This window comes from Nannobrachium achirus, assembly GCF_963921795.1.
Source record: "Nannobrachium achirus genome assembly, chromosome: 1".
NCBI lineage: Eukaryota > Metazoa > Chordata > Actinopteri > Myctophiformes > Myctophidae > Nannobrachium > Nannobrachium achirus.
The window spans coordinates 65,560,053-65,585,382 of NC_137810.1; the positions used below are offsets into that span (position 1 = coordinate 65,560,053).

General features: G+C 42.3%; 1 protein-coding gene across 1 annotated transcript in view; it reads right to left on the reverse strand.

Moving 5' to 3' along the window:
* Nucleotides 1-30: 30 nt before the first annotated feature.
* LOC308289415 (actin, muscle-like) overlaps nt 31-25,330 on the reverse strand; it is a gene marked incomplete at both ends in the record, with an annotated part of 35,677 nt that continues 10,377 nt past the window's right edge. Inside the window, 4 exons of the mRNA XM_080731105.1 lie at nt 31-50; nt 378-521; nt 980-1,117; nt 1,471-1,555. Coding sequence (XP_080587231.1) covers nt 31-50; nt 378-521; nt 980-1,117; nt 1,471-1,555 — 387 coding nt within the window. The remainder of the gene's footprint in view (nt 51-377; nt 522-979; nt 1,118-1,470; nt 1,556-25,330) is intronic.

Sequence of the window (25,330 nt, forward strand, 5' to 3'; positions counted from 1 at the left end):
AAACACATAGTTGTCCAACATTCCACTTTGTTAAAACTGCTGAAGGTAGGCTACAACACAAGGACAACACAACAGAGACTGCACACTGCAAGTAAAGTAAATTAAGAATATGTCAAGAAAGTCTTTGAATGTAATATTACAGACCTGGCAGACATTCATTTTAACAATATTACTAACTCTTCTATCATACAGCCACATTGTATCAATTCTTATTTTTATTGTAAATGGCTTTGCAAACCAAATAATGGCTGCAGATGTAATGGTTGTTACATTGTTGTTTAATTCCTTGTTATCATGTGAATGAATGTAGAACAGGAGTGTAGCTCCTGTCATTACTACCCAGATTCATAGTGGACTATCATCAGCACTACACTAACCGTAGAGAAGGGGCTGGAAGAGGATCTCAGGGCAGCAGAGATCAATCACCTGCCCATCTGGCAACGTGTAGGTAGCACGCTCCTGTTCAAAGTCCAGTGCAACGAAGCAGAGTTTCTCCTTCATTCTGCGCACATTCTGCTCCGCTGTACAAGAGGGAGGGGTTTTAGAAATTTCGGTCTGATCTTACTTAAGATACCTTTATGATAGTCCATTTCAATAGGGTTAGGGTTAAATCACACCTGATAAAAAGGCTTACAACAGGTGCACTAGTAGAGCTGCCACAACACGTAAGGAGAAAGATTGACACCCACACACTGTCCTTGCTCGCTCATTTAAGAAACACTTTTATTAAATGACTTGGCACGTTTCGGTCAAAGACCATATTCAGGCATCCAGCGAGAAGATGCCTTGCGCATTAATGCGCAAGTTGCGCATCTTCGCCGAAATGGACTTTGCCGAAATGTTGCAAGTTTAGCAACGTTTTTCTTTATTGAGCAAGCAAAGACAATGTGCGGGTGTCTATCTTTCACCGTACACATGCACCCACACGCACAGATCAAACATGGCATTGGTTCCCTTCCCACCTCAGAATGGTACATACTGTCAGTGAGTCTCTCCATCAGATAATCAGTGACCTTCCTGCCTGCCAGTTCTGTTCTAAGGATGGCATGAGGCAGAGCGTAGCCCTCGTAGATGGGCACTGTGTGGCTCACACCATCACCAGAGTCCACCACAATACCTGGAGAAACAAGGAGTTCAGTTAGTCACTGGGGCAATACAGATACAGCAACCCTTCTGTCTATGGCGCAGGTCTAATACGCAGTACAATCAGTGTTCATTTATCCATTTGTTACACACACAAATGGACACTCAAGGCCCTATCAGAGTACAGTCTGCAGTGATAAGTCAATAAGTCATACCGCGGTGTAGTTTTCTAGCTATCACCTGGGCTTTGTAATACATTTTTCGGTGATAGCTAGAAAACTACACTGCGGTGATGACTTATCACCGCACACTGTACTCTGATAGGGCCTTTACAGGTCCATTGCTTACAGTATATTTGCAGGCTTTCAGAAGTAAAGTAACACTTACCAGTGGTCTGACCAGAGGCGTAGAGAGACAAAACTGGCTGGATGGCCAAATATATGGCAGGGAATTTGAAGGTCTCAAACATGATCTAGAGATGATGAAAAAATCAAACCTTTGATACACTTGAAAATATTTATGATATATATATATAAATATGAAATATTTACATGCAGTAATTCAGCTGATTTCAACAATGAGGACGTCTTCAGAGAGAGGTGACATTAACTTTTTGAGGCACAGTGTCATCTGGACAAGCACATTTCCCATTCACTTGTCCAGGCACAAAAGTCACTGGTCAATTTGCCATTTCAGTCTTTTTTATTCTTTATTTCCTCTTTTTTGGGGGCAAATAAATAAGACCCCTTGGCCCCCTCCACTCCACAGTCCATAGTCTGCATACAGCACAAAGCTGCTAGGAGCATCACAGAAAAAGTATAAGTATATTTAATGATTTTTCCTTAAATCTTTATCCCACTTTTTTACCCAGGGTCAAGTACACTTTTAATTAACTTGTTCATAAGGATTTATTAGTTGTCCCGGACAACAGCACAAGCCTAATGTCTATGAGCCTTTCTGCAGCGCAAAAATAAAATAAAAAAATAAAGTTGAGCCTCAATGCATGCATGCATCGTACAAGCTTTAAGGAACATTTTTAAATGTACTTGTGGCTTTCGGTTTCACTTTTTCTGTGACGCTCCTAGCAGCTTTGTGCTGTACTATGGAGGGTCTTAGGGGGGACTAAGGGGGTCTTATTTATTTGTCCAAAGAAATAAAATAAAAATGGCAAATTAACAAAGTGACTTTTGTGCCTTGACAAGTGAAAGGGAAATGTACTTGTCCAGAGGACACTCTGCCTCAAAAAGTTAATGTCAAGCCCTGCTACTATAGCTGTGGCTTTTGGTTTCACTTGTCTGTGATGCCCGACCCTCCCAAAAAGGCTGCCGAGGAGGGGCAGCCCAGTATGACACCAGCTTTGCAAGCCCAAATTGGGCAACGGGTATAACAGGTACTGTATGACCAGAGAGAGAGAGAGAGAGAGAGAGAGAGAGAGAGAGAGAGAGAGAGAGAGAGAGAGAGAGAGAGAGTTTGCCTCCACCTTTGTCATGTTCTCCCTGTTGGCCATAGGGTTGAGAGGAGCCTCTGTCAGCAGAAGTGGATGCAGATTCTCTTCAGGGTTCACATGAAGCTTATTGAAGATGTGGCGCCAGATCTACACAGCAGAAAGAGGCTTCAGTTTCACACATTTCACACCATGTTTTGGCATGAAACTGTCACATTTTGTGCATTCGTGGCACCCCATATGGATCAAAGAGAGCAAATCCGTAGCCTCCTTCGAAATTGGTATGAAAAGTCACCTTCAGACAGCTGCTACCCGTGACTTGTAAATAGACTAAGCCCCCATCCCCCCCCCCCTTTTCTTTTTCTTTCTGCCTTTGTATTCGATGTTATGCTTTTGAAACTGATATTATCCTAGATAAAGTACTATGTTCTATCCGTCTGTCTTTCAATGTTATATGAGATACTTAAAGCGTGGTTCCTGTGGAAATAAGCCTCTGCTTTCTAGGATCTCCTTTTAGTTGACCTTGTACCAGTGATTTGTACTGTCATGAAACTGTACTTTTTTCTATTGCAAACTTCTAATAAATTCTTCAATTAATCAATCAAAGTGGAAATGCTTTTAGGAATTCATTGAGCATATAGTAAAGCTTGTGGTGTTGATTGCAACCGTCAAGTCACAAGTTACTATGAAAACCTCCACTGGCTGTCTGTCAGTCAGTCAGTCCCTCCGTCTGTCCGTCACGTCACGTCACACTTTTGGCCCTATTCTTGTCTCCGGCACCGTTGCCCCTATCCATGCCAAACTTTGCACACACACTCCGTGGCCCCTGATTTTCACATGCCCCTCTTCTAGCGCCACCATGCGGTTGCTTTTTGCAGACAACATTTTCGTGTATACATGCTTATCTCCCGATTAGGGAGTCTTACAGGTGGTTTAGTATAGAGTTTAGGGCTCAGTGAGCAGTGATTTGTCGTACTACTGCATGTAGTTCTGTGTTCCTACCTCCTCCATGTCATCCCAGTTGGTTATGATGCCATCTTTGATGGGGTTATTGAGGGTGAGGGCCAACCCCCTCTCCGACAGGGCTTCATCTCCTATATAGATGTTCTTCACTTCAATCCCTACCGCTACCTGAGGAGAGAAACAAGATCAACACCATCACTCTAAATACAGAAATATGTTATTGATACACAATTCACCTGGTGTCCTTGTCAGATCTGGAAAACCAGGTGTATGTTGTTTAGAAAAGAAGCGAAAAGGTCACTCCAATTCTTGGACATCTGGCCAGTGATGTATATCGGACCAGTTACCCATATATGGAGATCCATGTACTGTATAGTACATCCCTTTTATGCCCATACATGGAGATCCCTGTCTGAACCAGCCACACAGATATAGGCTGTCTTCCTCTATATATGGGCATTCCCATATGAAATCCTGTTAGATATGGGCTTAATATTGATGACATCAGGGATCTCCATACTATATGGGCCTAAAAGGGATTATGTTAGAGTGGTTCCCATGACATCACAACATACAATATCTTTTATGACCATACATGGAGATCCAGCCACACAGATATGGGCCATGTCTTGGCCATCTGGCCAGTGATATATATATCGATGATGGGATCCTCCTACTGTACTGTATATGGGCATAAATGGGATTCTGGGGAATACCCATATATGGACTTTTACATATATTAGTATAGGTGATGTCACCTGTGATATCACCTGTGATGTCACAGTGATGTGTCAAGGGAACCAACCCATAGACTGTAAAAATGTGTAAACACACAGAGACAAGCTGTGACATTTCTTATGGTAAACTGCAACTTCAGTCACAATAAATGCACGCATGCACGCACGCAAACACACGCACGCACGCAAACACACGCACGCACGCACGCACGCACGCACGCACGCACGCACGCACGCACGCACGCACACACATTCCAAACAACCACATTCCAAACAACTGCCAACTGCCTACTGAGCGTGTGTGTGTGTGTGTGTGTGTGTGTGTGTGTGTGTGTGTGTGTGTGTGTGTGTATGTGCGTGCGTGCGTGCGTGCGTGCGTGCGTGCGTGCGTGCGTGCGTGCGTGCGTGCTTGCGTGCGTGTGTGTGTGGTAATGCACCTGATGTCTTTTGGGCTGTCCGACAGTGGAGGGGAAGACTAATGATGGTTTGTCACTAGCAAACCCTGCTTTGCTCATCCCAGAGCTATTATCAACTACAAGTGCAGCAACATCATCCATGATTGATGGAAGGTTCTTCTATTCCACCTAAGGGTTACATTTAACACATGACACACTGTGGCTACAAGGATATCAGCATACAAAATGTAAAGTTTATATACTAAAAACATATCAGTGTTAGACACCCACGCGAACGCACTCACTCACACACACACACACACACACACACACACACACACACACACACACACACACACACACACACACACACACACATTTACAAAAAGCTTTTTTTAATAAAAGGTTTTTTATAATTACAAAAAGTTTTTTTGTTCTTGTTTTTCAGTTTTGTAAATTCAAATAAGCTAAATATTTGACATTTTAATTTAAATGGGGTAGGCAATATAAGCTATGGCTTCCGCCTATACCTTTTTGGACCCTTTGGACTGTTTGGAATGTGCCTAATAACCACCGTATGCATTGTATCCATTGTCTGAAATGGTACCAAAATAAACTAACCTAAACCTAAACAGACACACACACACGCACACACACACACACACACACACACACACACACACACACACACACACACACACACACACACACACACACACACACACACACACACACACACACACACACACACACACACACACACACACACACACAGGGCCATGGATTTGGGTCCCCATCCGGAATCAATGGGGGAAAATTTACTATAATCACATTTTTGTCTTAGGAATGCGACAAATACAAAAAAGTATTATTGAACTCAAGTCTCTATGGTATGACTAATCATTAGAAAAAAAAGTCATTTTGGGGGTGAATACTCCTTTAGTAAGCAAAAGATAAAAGTACTTACTTTCGCCAGTTACTGAACGTAAGATCAAACTTCCTTCTTTGTGCTCTGGACCAAACCCGATGAAACAATCTTAATTGTCTGTAAGGCTTCACTCTGTTGCCCACATTTATACCCTCATACATCCAGCCTACTATCTAACAGCCACCTCCTTGGCTCTGTGACAAGTGGTAAAAAACAGAAAGCACATCAACCAAACGGACAGATGCATACAGTACTTTCACTTTGCATTTGTGTGGGGAATGAACCTGGATATTATTGAAAACACTCAAAATATCCCAAGAGAATGGGCCTCATGGTGGCGCTAGAAGAGGGGCATGTGAGAATTGATGGAGGTAGTAGTTTGGCAGGCAAGGAGTGTGTGTGCAAAATTTGGCATGGATCGGGGCAACTGTTGCGGAGATATGAGCAAAAGTGTGACGTGTGATGGACGGACTGACTGACGGACGGACAGCGGGTGGAGGTTTTGGTAGTAAATGCGACCTGACGGTCGCAATCATACAGTATATGGTTCAGTGACGTGACGCCCCAAAAAATGTGTTTTTAAAAAAACTTTAAATAGCAGGCATAAAAATTATTTACTTTTGTTCTACTCACTCTCAACCTTATGGAAACACATTTTGTTTTTAGATATTTTATTGGAATCAGACTTTATTCAGCAGTTTGTTGTACTTCATAATCAACACTCTGTGTGAGGCCCATGTTGTCAATCTTTCAACATATTTTACATTTATTCTGACAAAACTTTCTCTAAAATGTATTTAGGAATCATGACCTTACACCACATCTCTACTAGCTAAAGAGTGTTGGCAACTCCGAAAATAGCTGATCTACAAGCTCTCGCAGCACAACGCGTTGAGAGCTTGTAGATTAGCTATTTTCACTATTTTTGTCTGGGGTCCTACCTTAACACTGTCCACTGTCCAGTCCAGTGAGTGAAAGTACAAAAGTATTAGATCAGATTAGATTATACATTTAGACTGTATTGTACATCAGCCAGTCGTATTTGGTGAGGGTAGCAAACCAGCTGCCTTGTTGCGGTTCTGCTATGCCACAGACAACCTCCTGCTCTTCGTAGAAAATGCAGTCTCGCCCCTTTGGCTCCTCTCTCCTTGCTGGGTCATTGTTTAGTTTCTCCCTGTACTTTCTCGTTATCTCAGCACTTGTCATTTTCCAACTGACACAAGAAAATGGAATGTATAGTTTAAGACAAAGAGAAAATATTGTTTAGATTGAAACAATATGTTAAGGTTTCTGTGAAGGGGTTTCTGCTCTGTCTGATGAATTTGAAGTATCACTGAATGAAGCTAAATTACATTTTATGTAAAAATGTTTAAAACAAATGTTTAAATGGACAAAAGAAACATGGGACTTTGTTATTTATTGTTATATCTGTAGTTAAATACAGTATATCATATGGTGTGACAATCAAGTCATATGGCGTGACAAGCAGCCATGTCACACCATTATGATAAAAGTGTCACACCATATTACGTTTTCTGCATTTAGGTTTACCTTGAGGCTACTAGGTACACATTAGCATGCTAACAATATGCTAGCTATAACAAAGCAACCTAGATCTACATGGAATTATGACCAAAACTTCAAATAACTTAGGCTTTTTTTAATGAAAAGGTGTCACACCAACAGACATCCAGAAGTGCCACACTTGTCAAAGTTTCAACAAGATGGCATTTCATGAAAATGTTAAAATCACAACTCACCTCAGACACCTGTCTTGCAGTTGTGCTGGGAGTGCCGAATAGCCTTACAGAAGAAGGACCTCTCTAGCCAATAGGTGTCCAAATAATTGCCTGTTTCATTTTTCCAAACTAGTGTCACACCAAATGATTTTGGTTTGGGGGACAAAATCTTTTTGATCAGAAATGACTGAAAACATTATGCTTTGACTTTGAAAAGATATAGGCTCACAAATAGACATTTTTGTGAGCCTATAAATTCATTTTTAAATGAATTTTAGCAATTATTTTTCTTAGTTTTATTCAAGTTCCCACTTTGAGAAACAAGGTCGGGACAGTCACACCATATGAGTTTTGCCATGTTTGGTTGAAAATTCTGAAGAAATGAGGAATGAAATGTTTTAATCTTGAGTACAGTAAATTCACATAAAGCTTAATGTCCTGCACAATATTCAGAAGGTTTTTGACAAATATATTTTTTATTTATACATGTTTGACACTGAGGACAGCGAAAACGCTATGTCACGTCACCCACCCATATATATATATATATATATATATATATATATATATATATATATAGATATATATATATTTTTTTTTAAGTACTATTCTGCTGCAAATTACCAGGGATTAGAAAAACTATATTCAATCTGATGATCATAGGCCTACAGTAAAAAGAAACAGCAAGTGAAAATAAACTGTATGTGAGTGGCTTAGAAGATGTTATCAGGAATATTCAAAGTTTATCCATATGCACTGAGCTACAAGTTCTGAGAGAGCAAACAGTTAACCCCCCCAATTGCACGCAAGCACCTGGTTTACTGTTTATTTATCCCAATGGAAAACACCTGCATGCCTCTTCAAGCAGCTTTGATTGCTTGCACTGAAGACATGGGATAAATGCTTTGAGGGATGGATTCAAGGATGTGTGTGTGTGTGTGTGTGTGTGTGTGTGTGTGTGTGTGTGTGTGTGTGCGTGTGTGCGTGCGTGCGTGCGTGCGCGTGCGTGTCAGAGGCGCGGGGTGCTGAGGCATCGAGCGCTACCCCCCCCCCCCCTCCCGTCGTCGCCGCCTCCCGTCGCCGCCGCCTCCCAACATGCAAATAGGCTATGGGAGCACTCCGCCTCCCAATGTTAGTTTCTATCGCTCCCACAGCCCCCACACCAGCCCCCCTGGTGTTTTCCCCTCAAACAAAGCTGTACGTGTTAATTTCGGCTTGATCTCGCGGGGTGCCGCGGCCCTTCAGCGCCTATGGTGCGTGTGTGTGAGAGAGAGAGAGAGAGAGAGAGAGAGAGAGAGAGAGAGAGAGAGAGAGAGAGAGAGAGAGAGAGAGAGAGAGAGGAGGGGGCTTTGATTGATTGATTGAAGACTTTATTAGAAGTTTGCATAGGAAAAGGTACAGTTTCATGACGGTACAGTTCACTGGTACAAGGTCTACTAAAAAGAGATCCATGAAAAGACTAAGCTTATTTCCACAGGAAACCATTTAAGTATCTCATATAACATTGAATGACAGACAAATAGAACACAGTACTATGCAGTAGATATGTAAAGAAAAGAAAAATGAGAGAACAAAAAAAAGAGTCTAAACAGTAAGTAATATACAAAGAAGGGGCAGGGGAGGGTAGGGTTGGGCTAGGTTAGTTTTTTTACCAGTTGCGAACGGCTGCTGCCTGTAAGTGGTTTTTCAGGGCAATTTTAAAGGATGCTAGTGATCCACACTCCTTTATGGCCTTCGGTAAGGCTTTCCACATTTTGGTGGTATAGCAGAAAAAAAGAGTTTGACCCTTTGTTGGTTTTGACTCTGGGTTGAAAGTGATCTGTGGCGCTGCCTCTGGTGTAATTATGGACATCCTTAATGTTTATAAAGTATTTTGACAGGTACTTGGGTATCATAGTGGTGTAGTGTATCTTGTACACCAGGCCCATTGCAAGTTGCTGTACTCTGTCATCTACTCTGAGCCACCCCACTCTTAATTGGTGAGTAGCGGTGAGGTGAGTCTGATAGGGAAGGTTAAGCAGGACCCTAATTAGTTTATTTTGGGCTGTTTAGAGTTTAATTTTCAGGGCTACCATACGTGGACTCCGTAGTCAAAGAGGGGCTGGATTATTGCACCAGCTATGGCACACATGGGCAACATACGGCCCGGGGGCCGGACCCGGCCCTTTGGCTATCTCAATCCGGCCCTCCAAGTCCTCCAAGTAAAACAAAATTACCCCCTCAAAAATCTTGACTCCAATTAATATTTACCATTTGAGTACTATACCTGCATTCCTCCATCCGTATGTACTCAAAGTGTTACATTTACGGTATATGATAATGAAAGTGAAACAGCTGTTTATAATATAATGCAATGCGTTTTATCAGTGACCTATGGAGTGGTGCATATCAAATAAGATAGTGTAAATTTATAGGCTAATTTAATAGTTGATACGGCAAGTGGATTGTTTTATGCAAGCCACCCTTTTATTGTACAAGGCCAGAGTACATCAGAGTGATATCTACAGTACAGCTGAAAACATTTCAGATTCAATTTTAAGTTGTGAAAGCAAGTAGCCTTACGTATTGTAAAGTAGTCTGGCATGTCTACCAAATTCATGCAGTTTTAATATAATTCAGCACTTCTGTGTTTCAATTCAATTGTACAATGTGTGGCCCTTCACTCACTCTATCGAACCAGTATGGCCCTCTGGAAATATATGCTGCCCACCCCTGAGCTATGGTCTTCAGTGTGTTGAAATTGACCATTGGGGCGATCCTCTGTAGGAAACGAGTTCGTTGGTTGATTTTATCGCTATCGTTCTGGAGAATAGACTCACAGTATGCTGACTCAGCGGAAGGTGGAGAGGCCAAGTCAGGAACAAAGCATAGAGTAGTTATCCACCTGCAAGTCATTCTGGCCATGTGATGTTAACCGTTTGACCCAATTTTCACAGAGTTAAAATCCTGATTGTTAATTCAACTCTTGTAACAGTTGAAAAGACTGCGCAAGCTGTTGGTATTCTAATGAAATTCACCCAGCCCAAACCCTATAGACGGGTTTCTGGTCCACGTCACAATGAGGGTCGGTACCAAAATTAGCCAATGAAACCATAGAGTATATGTAAGGCGGCCAACCCTCACATTAACGGCCAGTGTTTTAAACTGGTTCAAGTTCAGAATACGTTAATGCAATAAATATCCATATGCCATTACTTGTCTGTGTCGTACTTTATACCAAAATGCTCAAAGAATGTTGCCGGACAACGCCAGTTGGTTTAAACCAACGAAACCGTAAAAGGCTTCTTTCTAGGGTAACACAGGTTCGTTGTATACTTGAGAGAGCAACCCTTGGGGATTGTAAACCCCGGAGAGAGATTGAGACCAAACAGAGTTTCAGGGGGTTACAAAGGTAATTTAATTTAATTTAAGTCCCTTTACAAGGCATCTCCGCCAAAGTACAATTAATAAAAGAAAAGAAAAAGAACAAAACCCTAGGCTAAAAGCGCCACTAACAACCGTGATCTAAAAGGGGTATTAAAATGGATAAGGGTACAACTTTATTTCGATTTAATAATAAAAGTAAAACATTAGAATACTAATCACCCAGGCAGGGAACAACGATAAAACCCAACAGTAGACACAGGGTGTCGGTTACTCGGATACTTGTATTCTATCACACGTCAACGTTGAGAGCCACAAAACGAACAGGGCGCAGAGCGCTACAGTATAATTACTCAATTACTCCCACCGTTATACTCAGTTACTTGTACTCAATCATCGTCAACGTGGAAAGCCACAAAGCGAACAGAGCGCTACAGTAGAATTACTCAATTACTCTGTTACTTTAGCGACAGTACGACAGTGTTGGTTACTCAGTTACTTTAGTGACAGGACAGGACAGGACAGTGTAATCACTCTGATACGTTATACTTAATTTCTCAGCAAAACTCAACAGTACAATTACTCAGTTTCTCCCACACTTCATGCTCAGTTACTTTAGCGACAGCACGACAGTGTAATTACTCGTACTTAATTACTCAACCCCAGCTCAATAGTGTCATTTACTCAGTTCCTCTCACACTTCGTGCTCTGTTACTTTAGCGACAGCACGACAGCGTAACTACTTGTACTCAACCACAGCTCAGCAAGGCAACCCCGGGGACCCAGTGTCTTCAGTGAGTGAACATGGACAGCAGGAAATCGTCACTTCTCACGTCTACTTCAGTGAATCTGAAATCACAGGAGGAAACCGCCAGATAAACTGTTCCAAAGCTCCGATCGTTCTATGCACAAGGACAGCAGGAAATTGTAGGCAGTGTGACACAAAGCGGTACTCACACACAAAGGCAAGCGTGATGCTTGCCTCCTGCGTTGATCAGGCACGTCACACTGAGATCGCCTCTCCGCACAGCCCGGCCAGGCTCGTCACTCTCTCAGTCCAAGCACCGTCACTCCATGGAATGCTGGACTTGGTTGGTGAAGGCCCGTCTCTCCGTGGCTGGTCTAACACTGGTAACAGATCGCTCACAGTTCGTTATACGGTATACTTAATGTTCGTCTATGCTCGTGTACTGGGTCCCCCCCACCCGGCTGCTGCTCGCCTCTCACACGTCTTCTCTGCTTGGAGTCTCTCTCGCAACTGAGCCCGCTGTTCATTCATATACCCAGTGGCTCCGCCCAGCCACTTCTCGGTTGGCCAGCGGTGATGTCAGCCCTCGCTGCATTTGCTGAGCCATTCCCACCATTTATCCTACCATGTGTCCTCATTCACTTAAATACAACATGGTTAGGGGAAAGAGGAATATTAACACAATACAAGCAACGCAAATACAATGTGCATTCAGAATCAACAGAAATAATAGAATACAGCAAAACGTATTTAAGGAAGTAGAAATAAAAATGGAAAAATAATAATACCCTCTTTCACCCTATCACATATAGAATGAAACCAGCGCTCCCCAAAACAACAAGTTTGGGGATTGGACGGAATTGATTACATGATACAGTCACCTGTGCATTTAGTCTCAATGTTTGTAAACAAGAAACCCGTCTATAGGTAGGCCTATTGATGTTCCAGTGCAACAGCCTGAGGCAGAACGGGTGATGTCACGATTGTTTGGAAGAGAGACACACAAAGAGCAATTTGGGAGCTTTTCTATAAGATTAGTCGGAGGTGCATGGATAATACCTGTTAACAAAGAAAATGGCCCAAAAAAACACAGGCAGTTCTGAGAGTCATTATACTTTCACCATCGTGATTTCCGTTAGCCCTCGTCTACTTTGACAGAACAACGGTAACTTCCAACAGTTAACGACTCAACCCCCTCGAGGATCTGTGATCACTATCTGTTTGTTTTGAGCGATACATCTCTCTTGTCCTGGTGTTGCCCCCCAACGCACGCACACACATGGAAATGAGATGCAAATATGTCAGTTCTCTCTCTCTCTTTCTCTCTCTCTCTCTCTCTGACATGTAAGAGCCTGCCTGAGCAGTGAGCAAATGCACATGTAAGTTATGTGTACGGGTGAGCAGACAGACCCTGGGTTTGGGACAGGCCTTGATGGAAATAGAAATAATATTCCATATGGATAAACAGTTTTCCCCAACCATAATAAAATACTCCACACAAGAAATGATGAATGTCCACACCAGCGTAATTCCGTTTTGTGTTAGTTGTATTGAAAGTATAGTTCCAGAGTTCAAATTGTACAGTACAGCAAGTACAGTAGAGCAAAATCACCCATCGTAGCTTCTCTCTCTATACCAAACGTAATTTCAGAGATATATGGAGTTACAGAATACATTAGTCACATTCTGATTGGACAATTAAGCATGACAATGGATATCAGATGTTTTCGTGTTGTTGGCCCCAGTCGTAAGGCCAGATAGTATGTTTGGCATTTTGTTATCCAGTGTCCTGGGCAGTCTGACATTTATTGAGATATCATTTCCCTGGTCAACATCTTTGTACAGACCTGGAGTGGAGACATCTCGTCACGTGCGTTAGTTATCAGATCAAAACAAAATAACCTTGACACTTTTAAAACTGAAAGTGTTGTCTAACACTAAAATGTAATTTCATATTGATATCAATCCTTATCCATCAGGCCTGATGTCACAGGCTCAGCTCATGTAGAACTTGGCTGTTGTTAGGTAAAAACTCTATGCTTTAGGGAAATGGGTTTCAGTTGCAACTTTGGACCACTTTTTTTCTCTCTAACCCCAATTCTCTTTGCCAAAAACAGTGGATCTAAAAGATCACAATGTGTCACTCTGCAGCACATTGGGAGCTTGTTTTTTAAAAATAGTTTTGTACTTTTTTATATATATAACTATTAAAATATCAATTCCTTTTAGCTTAATCTGTATAAAGGTACAGACTGCTTACGTATGTTGTTTTAAATAAAAAAAAGTTACAGTCAATCAAAACTTTGTTTTTGCTCTCCTGTAAAATTCTGAAAATGTCACTTACACCCTTTTTGCGCCAAGCCCTCGTTGTTATGGTCCGACCAAAAGTAAATGATTTCAGGAGATACTGTAGTCGGCCCTTGGGAGTGTTAATATTTTCTAATGTGGCCCCCTTTGAAAACAGTTTGGACACCCCTGGCCTACACATAAAGTCTCAGTGAAACCTTCAGATTGACACATATTACTTTCAAGCATTGTGTGACAAATATGACACAATGCAGCATTGACGGACACAGACATTTTCCTTCAGCTGTTGGATTTCTTTCGGTGCTTCCAATGCATTCACACAATTCCTAGTGCACAAACGCAGAGAGAAAAAGCCTCACACAAAACTTTATTTGTATACAAGCAATGCTGTACAGTATTCATGTTGAAAACAAAACTATGCTACAGCTTCATAAATACATCACTTTGTACCCATGGGTCAAGTTCTTCACAATGTTATGAGAGAAGGCATTGGAATCGGCATTCTGACCACTTAAACCCCATATCGTCGTTGTCGGGTGGAAACCTTGTATGTCCAAAACCGTTTGTTTTGTATTTATCATTTTAAAAATGATTTAAACTAGTGAAAACAGCCGATCTACAAGCACACAACGCCTCGCACCGCGAGGCGTTGTGTGCTTGTAGATCTGCTGTTTTCACTACTTTTGTGCGGCAGCCTTGTATGGTGAAGCAGGGCTTTGCTTTGCGAAAAAAAAAATACAAATTTGAAACTTGGAGATACAAGGTTTCTGCCCGACAGTGACGATATACTTATTGACCGGAGTCTCCCTGGGGTCTGTACTAGGGCCCTCCTTTTTTCCCCTCTATGCCAAATATCTTCACCAAAAATAGCTGATCTACAAGCTCACAACCGGACGCATGTGTCGTGTTGTGGGCTTACAGATCTGCTATTTTCACTGAACATTTGCCCCAGGATTTGAGACACTATAGGCTTCACATGGTTAAAAATGCTCAAACATGACAGCAGACAGTCTGTGGACAAAGTACTGAACCCCGGAACTCAAAGTATAGATAGATACTCCTAAATCTTATTCAACTACATTTGGACTCTAGTTAAAGTCCTGGAGTACTTGCTTTTAAAAATACCATAGTATTCCAAAGTATATGCTTTAAAAAAAGTACTGTTGTGAGAGAATGCCCCCAATGCCAGAGTGTCAGAGGCGTCCATCTCCACTACGAGGGGCCTTGGGGGGGTTGAGGGGGAACAGGATCAGTGCAGAGGTGCAGGGGCGTCACAAGGGGGGGACAGTGGGACTGAGTTACTAGGGCCCAAGGTGGAGGGGCCTGTCTTTAGCTATTGAAAAATAGCTGATCTACAAGCTCACGCTGCGAGCTTGTAGATCTGCTATTTCTGAAAAATCTTGAAAATGTGTGCAAATCTTTGAATATATTATGTACTTTTTAAACGAACATTTGTAACTCAAATTTTGCTTCTGGGGGGTCCCTGGAACTAAATATTTTGAGATGGGGGTCCGTGGCCAAATACATATCATTTTGGGGGTCCTTCACATGAAAAGGTTTGAGCACCACTGACATAGAAACGTAGGTTTTTCAAAAAACCTTAGAAGGATTTGAAATATTCAGACGCCCCACACATTTTCATGATTTTTCAAAAATAGCAGATCTACAAGCTCGCAGCTTTTAGATCTTGAGCTTGTAGATCTGCTATTTTTCAATAGTTAAAGCACAAAATGTGAGTGAATCCTTGTACCCAGGGCCCAGAATTTGGCGCGACACCCCTGATCGATGCAGAGGTGAATGACTCGCCTCTTGAAGGCGGCGATGGCTGCAGGTGTCAAGGCAAAAGGACACAGAGGGGAAGTGAGAGCAGTGAAGGGGGGCTGATGCCACCTTGCTGTAGTTTTCCATTTAAAGCAACGATAACAGTCGGCATAAAAACTCTGTTTTGCAACTCAACTCAGGCCACTCAACAACAGCCCGGACCTTCCCGTCAGTCTGGCCAAGTCTGCCCACCCTCTATGATGCAACCTCATCCCAAAACGAAACAAAAACTCGCAAACGGCGTACAATACAGTTCATAAGTCATACTCGTACGTATATACAGTATATTTATATTTTGGCAGAGATAAGAAATAGAAGGAAGCCTCGCAGATCATTCTTTACATAGCCCTCAATCTGTAAGGATCACCAGTAAGACTCCCTAATCGGGAGATAAGCGACCGTTGGTCGCTTATCTCCACAAATAGGCCAAAAGTTTGTTTTACCAATTATTACACTCTATGTGAACATTTACATCAACAAATCCCAAGTACTATGCAGAACGACCCATTTCAAGTTTTTAATGTACAACAATATTTAGAAAATAGGTCTACAAGCTGACAGTCCTCGTCCCTTATATTCCCATAGGTTATATGGAGATCTCAGTGTTTGTCAGTCCTTGTTCATTTATGCCCATATATGGACATCTCTATATCTACTGTAACAGTCCTTGTCCCTTTATGCCCATATATGGAGATCTCTTAACTGTAAGTCCTTGTCCCTTTTATGCCCATATATGGATATTCCTGATGTCATCAGTATATGAACATATATGGGCTTTCTGATATGCCCATATATGGAGATCTCTTAACTGTAAGCCCTTGTCCCTTTTATGCCCATATATGGATATCCCTGATGTCATCCGTATATATGCCCATATATGGGCTTTCTAATATGCCCATATATGGAGATCTCTGTATCTCCATATATGGGTATAAAAGGATACTTCAGGTCTGACATCAGGTTTGTTTATATTGGGTTGCTAGGTTTGACATCACAAACTCTATGGGCCATCTGACCTAGAAATCTATATTTGGGCATAGATGACTCATCGTGACCTCATCACACGTCGACCGCACGTGTGACGTGCGGTCGACCGCACGTGTGACCGACGGACGGCCGGTGGAGGTTTTCATACTAAACTGCGACCTTACGGTCGCAATAAGGCTGCGTTCACATTGGCAGCTACAAATGCAACAGGCTACCAGTAAGACTCCCTAATTGGGAGATAAGCGACCGTTGGTCGCTTATCTCCACAAATAGGCCAAAAGTTTGTTTTACCAATTATCAAGACATACGGGCAGTTGACAGTTTGCCATGGTTACTCATTGAAGTTGAATCTCCATATATGGAGATAACCTACGCATCACACTAAGTCTGACCTCACCAGCCCATATTTGGGCATGAGCAACTTATGTCTCCATATATGGAGATATGATGACATCACACAGTCCTCAGCCGATGATGTGGCGTGATGTCATACAATACACAAACGAGCCCTACAGTATAAAGGGGCAATTCTTGCCAGGAAAGAAGCATTTCTTCGACTCAGACCTTATCGCCAGGGTTGGCTTATAGCAGCTGTCGGTAGGACCATATATGGATTCTGTTAGTGTGGATCTCCTAACAGGGCATCATCTGGGATACAATCCCTTTTATGCCCATATATGGAGATCCCTAACAGAATCCCTTTCATGCCCATATATGGAGATCCCTAACAGAATCCCTTTTATGCCCATATATGGAGATCCCTAACAGCATCCCTTTTATGCCCATATATGGAGATCACTAACAGCTAACAGAATCCCTTTTATGCCCATATATGGAGATCCCTAACAGAATCCCTTTTATGCCCATATATGGAGATCCCTAACAGAATCCCTTGTATGCCCATATATGGAGATCCCTAACAGAATCCCTTTTATGCCCATATATGGAGATCCCTAACAGAATCCCTTTTATGCCCATATATTATGGAGAAATCCCTGCTCTGAGTATCTGACATCAGTGTGATGTCACCTGTTTATGCCCATATATGGAGATCCCTGCTCTGCGTATCTGGTTGCTATGGTAAACAGTTGGTTGCTAGGGTAAAAAAAACATGGTTGCTATGGTAAACAGTTGGTTGCTAGGGTAAACAGTTGGTTGCTAGGGTAAAACCATGGTTGCTAAGGTGGTTGCTAACGTACACTAACAGACCAGCAACAACAGACTGTTGCCACAGCAAGGTACACAAAGGTTTGTGTACACATGTGGTGTGATGTCATACTGATGCGGAGATATGAGCAGGGCAAAGGTGTGACGTGTGACGGACGGACGGACGGACGGCCGGTGGAGGTTTTCATAGTAAACTGCTCCCTGACGGTCGCAACCATTCACCTTCAATGGAAGCCAGCGAAATGAAGATCCATATTCAACGCCCAACGTTTGTTAGCTGCTACAAAACCTATGAAGCTACAATCCCAGTTGTTTCTTCAACTGCAGCTACAAAACCACCAAGTGTTTCCATTCACATTCTCTCTTCACACACTTCCTGCTTGTAATGGGGAATTTATATTTAGTCATATAGCTCCGTGTTCCTTTTATCCCCAGGCTTTACATTCTCCTTGACATTTTTCTCGCTCGTCACGCGTACAATTGACCTCAACGAGCGCCTCAGTGACTGATATGCTGCGCCGCTTTGTAGCTGGCAGTGTGAACGTGGCTTTAATCTCCATACAGTCTGTCAACTGACAGACGTGAGCTCAATTTACACAGTCGTACAACGGTTTCAGGTGCTGAATTTGGCCAATAGGCTCTATGCACAGCAGCCATATTGGAAGGAAAGTGGTCCCCTTCCTCACGTCCTTCACAGGTGTTACCAATGACGCTAATGAAGGCGAACGGCTGGTCCATTCCCGGCCGGTCCAGGCAGGACATTAAAAAGAAGACAGGAGAAAAAAACGTTGGCCACTGGTAATTACGGTAACCACCTTTGTTCCATTTTAGGGGCTGGGCGGTGCAGTAGATTAGAGATTATCATGATTGATTATGTGTGACGTATAGAGTAGATAAAGTGTTCATTGATTATATTAATATCTAGCCTAATGACACATCATTGATACTGTAAAGCTTGTAAGAGTCTAGATGTCTACCTAGGACTGAGTAGTTATTGTTTTGGTAAAGCCTATCTTGTTATGGTACAGTTCGTTCCAGAGGCCTTGAAGCCACAGTATAATTCTAGTGTCTGACCATTCTTCTTAGCAGAACTACTTTACCACTGCCCAGAGTGTTAAACTGTACTTCTGTCCATGATATCATGTTACATAAACTTGACCACACCACCACCTAATATAATTGTCTTGTCTCCTCATTCTCTCATGATTATTGATTGATCTGAATTCCACCACAGTGGCCTAAAATCACAGTAACCGCTCATCGGTTAGTATGGCGCGTACAGAAGGCAAAGAAATCTGAAAGGCAGTGAGGGCCTCTCTCAACTCCTTTTCCCAGGCTGAATCAGGGGCCCAGCACATCCCTGTTCCATTCTGGTCAAACAGAGTCAGGGTGCTGATGTTGTGCATGTTGTTGGCTCACTGGAAACCCTCTGCTACACCAGTGTCTCAAAGTGTGGTCCAGGGACCCTCATGGTTCCTTGAGGGGGCTTCAAATGGTCCCTTACGGGTGTGTATCGTGTAACTCTGAGTGTACAATACACTCAGAGTTATGGGGTCTTTGAAATTAAAACGTTCGAGAACCACTGTGCTACGCTAAATGGAACAGAGCCTTAATCTATCTATAAATGCGAGAAGTCTCTGCGTGCGTGCGTGCGTGTCTGCGTGTCTGCGTGTCTGTCTGTAATCCGCGTATCTCGAGAACCGTTCGTCCCACCGGCTTCAGATTCGGCACGCGCGTTCCCCGCTGCGGCACGGAGTGCAGTGCCGGGCCTCGACCCGACCCGACGCGCGGTTTTCCCTAACCGGCACGAAACGTTCTCCTTATGCGGGCTGATTGTTGACAGGAAATCGGCGCAAGCGCTGACTCATTGTGACATCACTTCATAAAAGGCTCTGACATCACGTACACCACATGACCCCACACTCCTATGACAACACAGGCATATTTACATTGTTCCCGAGTTGGCCAGGGTGGGGCATTCATTCCCTATTTCAAATTCGGCACGCGCGTTCCCCACCGCAGCAGGTAGTGCAGCACGAAAGGTTCGGATTCTGATGTCTGACATCAGGATTTTCCGGAACAGGCACTGTGTCTGCAATGTATACACCTTCCCCACAACCCACAGAGGGTTGATTCGATCACGGACAGTTCTTAGGTAAGCAGTTTGATCAATGGGGTTTCAGTTGATTGAATTTACCCCTAAAACATGAAGGTGTCCACTGTCCCCCCTCTCCACCACCATTGATGGTCACAGAAGGTTCCCTGTTGTTCACAATCAAGAGATCAGTTTCTTCTCTGCGACCGTGGAGTCCGCTCTCCTCTATGGCTGTGAATGCTGGACACTAACGCAAGCCCTATACAGAAGTCCTTGGATGGGTGCTACACCAGAATGTATACGTGTGCTACTGAACATCAACTAGGACGAGCACAAATAACAACAAGTGTCTGTACCAGGAACTACCAAGTGTATCAGAGAAGATAGAGATAGCAGTCAGGAGGATGAGACTAGCCGGCCACTGCCACCGACACAGAGAGAACTCCTGGACAAAAAGCTTGTAGGCCTACTGTGGAAACCAACACACAGGCATCGATCAAGGGGACGTCCCAGCACACCTATAGGCCTACCTACTGATCTTTGTTTTTTCTCCTCTGGTAGCATTTGAGCTGTACAGTATATGATGGGTGACACTGTACAAAGTTCTGTTGAGTTTAGTACGTTTGTAGAGCTGTTCACACCAAGCACTAACTAGATATTTTACTGTTGTGTTTATCTTGAATGACCTTTGTTTTTTCTCCTCTGAATGGTAGCATTTGAGCTGTAGGCTATATATGATGGGTCAACATGCACATTTCTTCAAATGTATTCAACCAGATTCTGTAAGTAGCCTAATATCCATTAGTGAGTTAGCTAAAATACATATTAAATAGCCGTATATTACTAGCCTGGCTCCAGCCCATAGACCCACCCTCTGTCTGAGTGGATTGCTTCTGTCTGAAATCAGGCTAGCATATTACCACAGGGGTCTTCAAAGTTTTCAGGCCAAGAAGGACCCCTTAGTTGAGAGAGAGATGAAGCAGGGACCCCCACAACTTATTCATAGATTCCTTATAGTTTAATTGTTTTGTTTGACAGCACGATCATCAGTGTATTTTGGATTCATGTCAGTATGTGTTTTCTAACCACACTTGAACCATCAATAGCCTACTTAATAAAATTGACCTTTCACTCTGTACTTAGTCTGCTCTTTTTCCGCTCTACACCAAAGCATTGTGAGCTTATAGATCTCCTATTTTAGGTGAAGGTTCTAAGAATATGAACACTAGGGTTCAAGTGAATGATATAAAAAAGGAGACAAAAAAGGTTTATATGACTCAAAGATTTGGAGGACCCCCTTTAGTAACTCTGTGGACTCCCTAGGGGTCCCGGACTCCCTTTTGAAGACCCCTGTATTACCATCATTGCTTTGTCTTTCAAATACAATGTGTCTTTCAAATACAATGTGTCTTTCAAATACAATGGTCAATAGTGCCCTCTACTGGTTGAACAGTTCAGACCTTTCAGTTTTAAGAATAGATGAAATTATGGAATAATAACGCTTTCAAGGGTTCCAAGAAACCAGCTGTGTGAATAAATCATGACCAAAAAACATTTGTGGAAAAAGGAAAAAAATATATATTGTTGTAACAAAATGTGTATTGATGCTTTCAGTCCCAAGATGCCATAATGTCTCTACTCTGGATGATGAGATGGCTTATGTAGACTACAAGAAAGGACAGGTCATGCAAAATTTGATTTAATTTAGTCATAGTCTTTTGAATGACATTTCATATTTTAGTCACCTGAAAAGCTTTAGTTTTAGGCGACGAAAACATATCATAATAAGATAGCAGGGGTGCTACTGGTATCCCTCAAACCACCGGTGCTCATGAAAGGGAATACAATGAGCAAAAGAGGACAACATGTGCCACAGAGGCACAAAAATCCAGGTCCAGGCACTCAGGTGGATTTAGTAATAAAAGGCCTTTATTTATTAATGGGCTAGAACATTAAAATAACGCACCCCAACGCGTTTCGGCAAACGCCTTCTTCAGGGTGTTACTGGATCATATAGGATTTAGTCGACAAAATTGATTTTGTCTGCAAATGTTTATTTAGGCTTTTCAGGTTGACCCCCCAAAATAATCCTATTTGAACTGGGGACCCCCACCCAGACAAGCACTTTTTGAGGTGTTACATTTAGCTTATAGTAGTGTCAAAAATCACACCCGTGTGAAGTGGAGCTGTGTGTGTGTGTGTGTGTGTGTGTGTGTGTGTGTGTGTGTGTGTGTGTGTGTGTGTGTGTGTGTGTGTGTGTGTGGATCATGTGTACCGATTTTTGTGACATTTGAAGAAAATATGTAGGAAAAGGAGCAAAAAGTGTGTTTTGGAGAAAATTCAAGATGGCGGAAAATCTATCATGGCGCAAATGGGCGTGGCCTATATGGGGAGATGCCTCATGACCCAAGGAATCCAGGGAAAAAATATTTTTAATTTTCCGACCTACGGTTCAAGAGTTACAGGCCAAAACGTAAAGTGGGGTGTTATAGCGCCACCATGAGGCCAAATGACACAATTATTTTTTATTTAATCCTTGAAATCATTATGAACCTCCTCTCCAAGTCTTGAAACTGTAGCCCCTGTGGTTTGCGAGAGACAAATAATTGAATGTGAGTTTTTGCGATTCCCATTCTAAGTCAATGGGGAAAATTAATTCACTAATAAATTAATATCAATTAAACTATAGAACCTTTCTCTTAGAAAAGTAATAGCCCACGATTCCCGAGTAAGCCGGTCGATTTGACATATGGCGCGAGTGTTTGGTGGCAAAACTGTGGGACTAGTGGCGTGCCGAAGTTTAGGAAGTTCAGGCTACATACACACAGACACACACACAGACACACAGACAGACAGACAGACACACAGACCCACACGGCCACGTATAGGGAGCCTGTGTTTCACACAGCTCCAAAAATGGCAGTTCCGTGACCGTGGAGAGCAAAGGTCCGTTTCTCAATGGATTTGTCAACTAGGAGGGTTATTAAACAAATTTGGCCGGGGTGTATTCTTTTAAATGGCCGGGAAAATGTTTGACAGCTAGGGTAATTTTCAGTCTCATTCACTTACTATACACTATAGCCTATACTATAAAGGAAAAACATACTCGCAAAAAAACTGCTTTAAGTGGGATGTGAGGGGTCAAACTAGGGTTTTTTAATTATTCTGAATCCATTGCAAGCATTTGTTTTGAATGAAAAACATTCCTTGGGCTAAAAACGGACCCCAAAAGACTGTGAAAATTGATGACTCCACGTCGTTTTTTAGCCCAAGGAATGTATTTCATGCAAAACAAATGCTTGCAATGGATTCAGAATAATTAAAAACCCCTAGTTTGACCCCTCACATCCCACTTAAAGCAGATTTCTTTGGGAGTCATTCTTTCCTTTATAGTATAGTGCCCTAGCTGTCAAACATTTTCCCAGCCATTTTAAAAAATACACCCTGGCCAAATTTGTTTAATAACCCTCCTAGATGACAAATCCATTGAGAAACGGACCTTTACTCTCGTGGTCACGGAACTGACATTTTTTACCCAACAATAACGGTTCCAACAGAGATTTCCAAGTCTTCCCTTTCCAGAGCAACATTAGCCCCCCTTCCTGGGGGATCCTGAGGCGTTCCCAGATGCAACCCCCCATCTGGTCCTTGGTCTGCCATGGGGTCTCTTCCCAGAGGGACGTGCAGAGAGAACCTCACTATGGAGGCATCCCAAAATCATTTGGGGGGGTCCAGACCTCCAGTTTGGGAACCACTGCTGTTGTAGATTCTTTTTCTTTTTTCTTTTTTTTTTTTCTTTTTTATTACCCACTGGTATTGGATAGGCACTGTATCAACTTGATGTGAATAGGTATCGGGAAGGAACAAATGTAGGCCTATCTGTATAAATGTCATGTTACAATCAGCTCCATGCAGCCGCACATTGTGGGAGCTCGCCTGTAGGGTGTCACTTCACACTATGAAGACTAAACTGGATGCTAAAATGAGTATTTTTCTATCAATTACACACTCCATGAAGCCTTGATTTTTTGTGTGTTTGTCCAATCCAATCCACTTTATTTATATAGCACATTTTCAAAAACAGAGTTTACAAAGTGCTGTAGGCCTACATAGAATCACGGCTAAATACACTAAAGGCTAACATACAAAAAAGCAACAAAAACATAGGCTACAATGCAGTAAAAAATGCAGTAGAAAACACAACACTGACAATAAAAGATGCAGCTGCGTCAGACAGTGAAAATAATAAGCAAAACAAAACCATATGAACTCTCAACTGGAATTAAAAGCCATGGCGCACAGGTGTGTCTTCACTGTCTTCAGACGAGATTTAAAGATCTGGATGGTGGGGGCCAGTCTGACTTGGGAGGGGAGTGCGTTCCATAAGTGACCTGCGGTCGCCTCTGGTCTTTTTTGTTTTGCCCTTTGGGGGCTCCAGTTTCAACTGGCCCGTGGAGCACAGAGACCTTGGAGGGTTGTAGACCTCCAAGAGGTCTGCGAGGTATTGGGGTGCCAACCCATTCAATGATTTAAAAACAAACAAAAGGATCTTGAACTCAATTCTAAAATGAATGGGGAGCCAGTGAAGAGAAGCCAGCACTGGTGTGATGTGGTCACGCCTGCGGGTTCCTGTAAGGAGCCGCGCTGCAGCGTTTTGTACTAATTGTAGCCGTGCAATGGATGCTTGGTTTAAACCAACATAAAGTGCATTACAGTAGTCTAAACGAGTGGAAATGAAAGGGTGGATGACACGCTCAAAATCCCTAAAAGAAAGCACAGACTTAATTTTAGCGAGTTTGTCCCATTCCAAAGGGCGTGGCCACACTAAACTTACCTACAGCTTTATTTATTTAGCCTATTTCAGAAATCCACCGATGGCAAGTTTGGCAACAAACCGCTCCATTCCCATTGAAAAGCATTGGAAGAATCCACCTTCATGAGTCATGACTGTGCCCTAAGCCAATAATTTAAAAACAACGAACACATCTAAGAAATTCCATTCCGCGAAGTGATGCGTTGTTTTTTGATTGATTGATTGAAGGCTTTATTAGAAGTTTGCATAGGAAAAGGTACAGTTTCATGACGGTACAGTTCACTGGTACAAGGTCTACTAAAAGGAGATCCTGAAAAGACTAAGCTTATTTCAACAGGAAACCATTAAAGTATCTCATATAACATTGAATGACAGACGAATAGAACACAGTACTATGCAGTAGATATGTAAATAAAAGAAAATGAGAGAGAGAAAAAAAGAGAAAACAGTAAGTCTAAACAAACAGTAAGTATATACAAAGAAGGGGCAGGGGAAATTAAGTCACCCAGAGGCGGCACAGCAGTTAAGGTTACAGGACAGTAAGAAAAAGAAAAAGGACTGTTGTGTACAGCCGAGCGACAAAAACAAACAAGAAAGAAGAAACAACAATACAGGAGAATCAACCATACAGAGCAATTAGTTAAGTTAATTATATATATATATATATATATATATATATATATATATATATATATATATATATATAGTGTCGAGAACAGTTTGAAAAAGAAAAAAACACA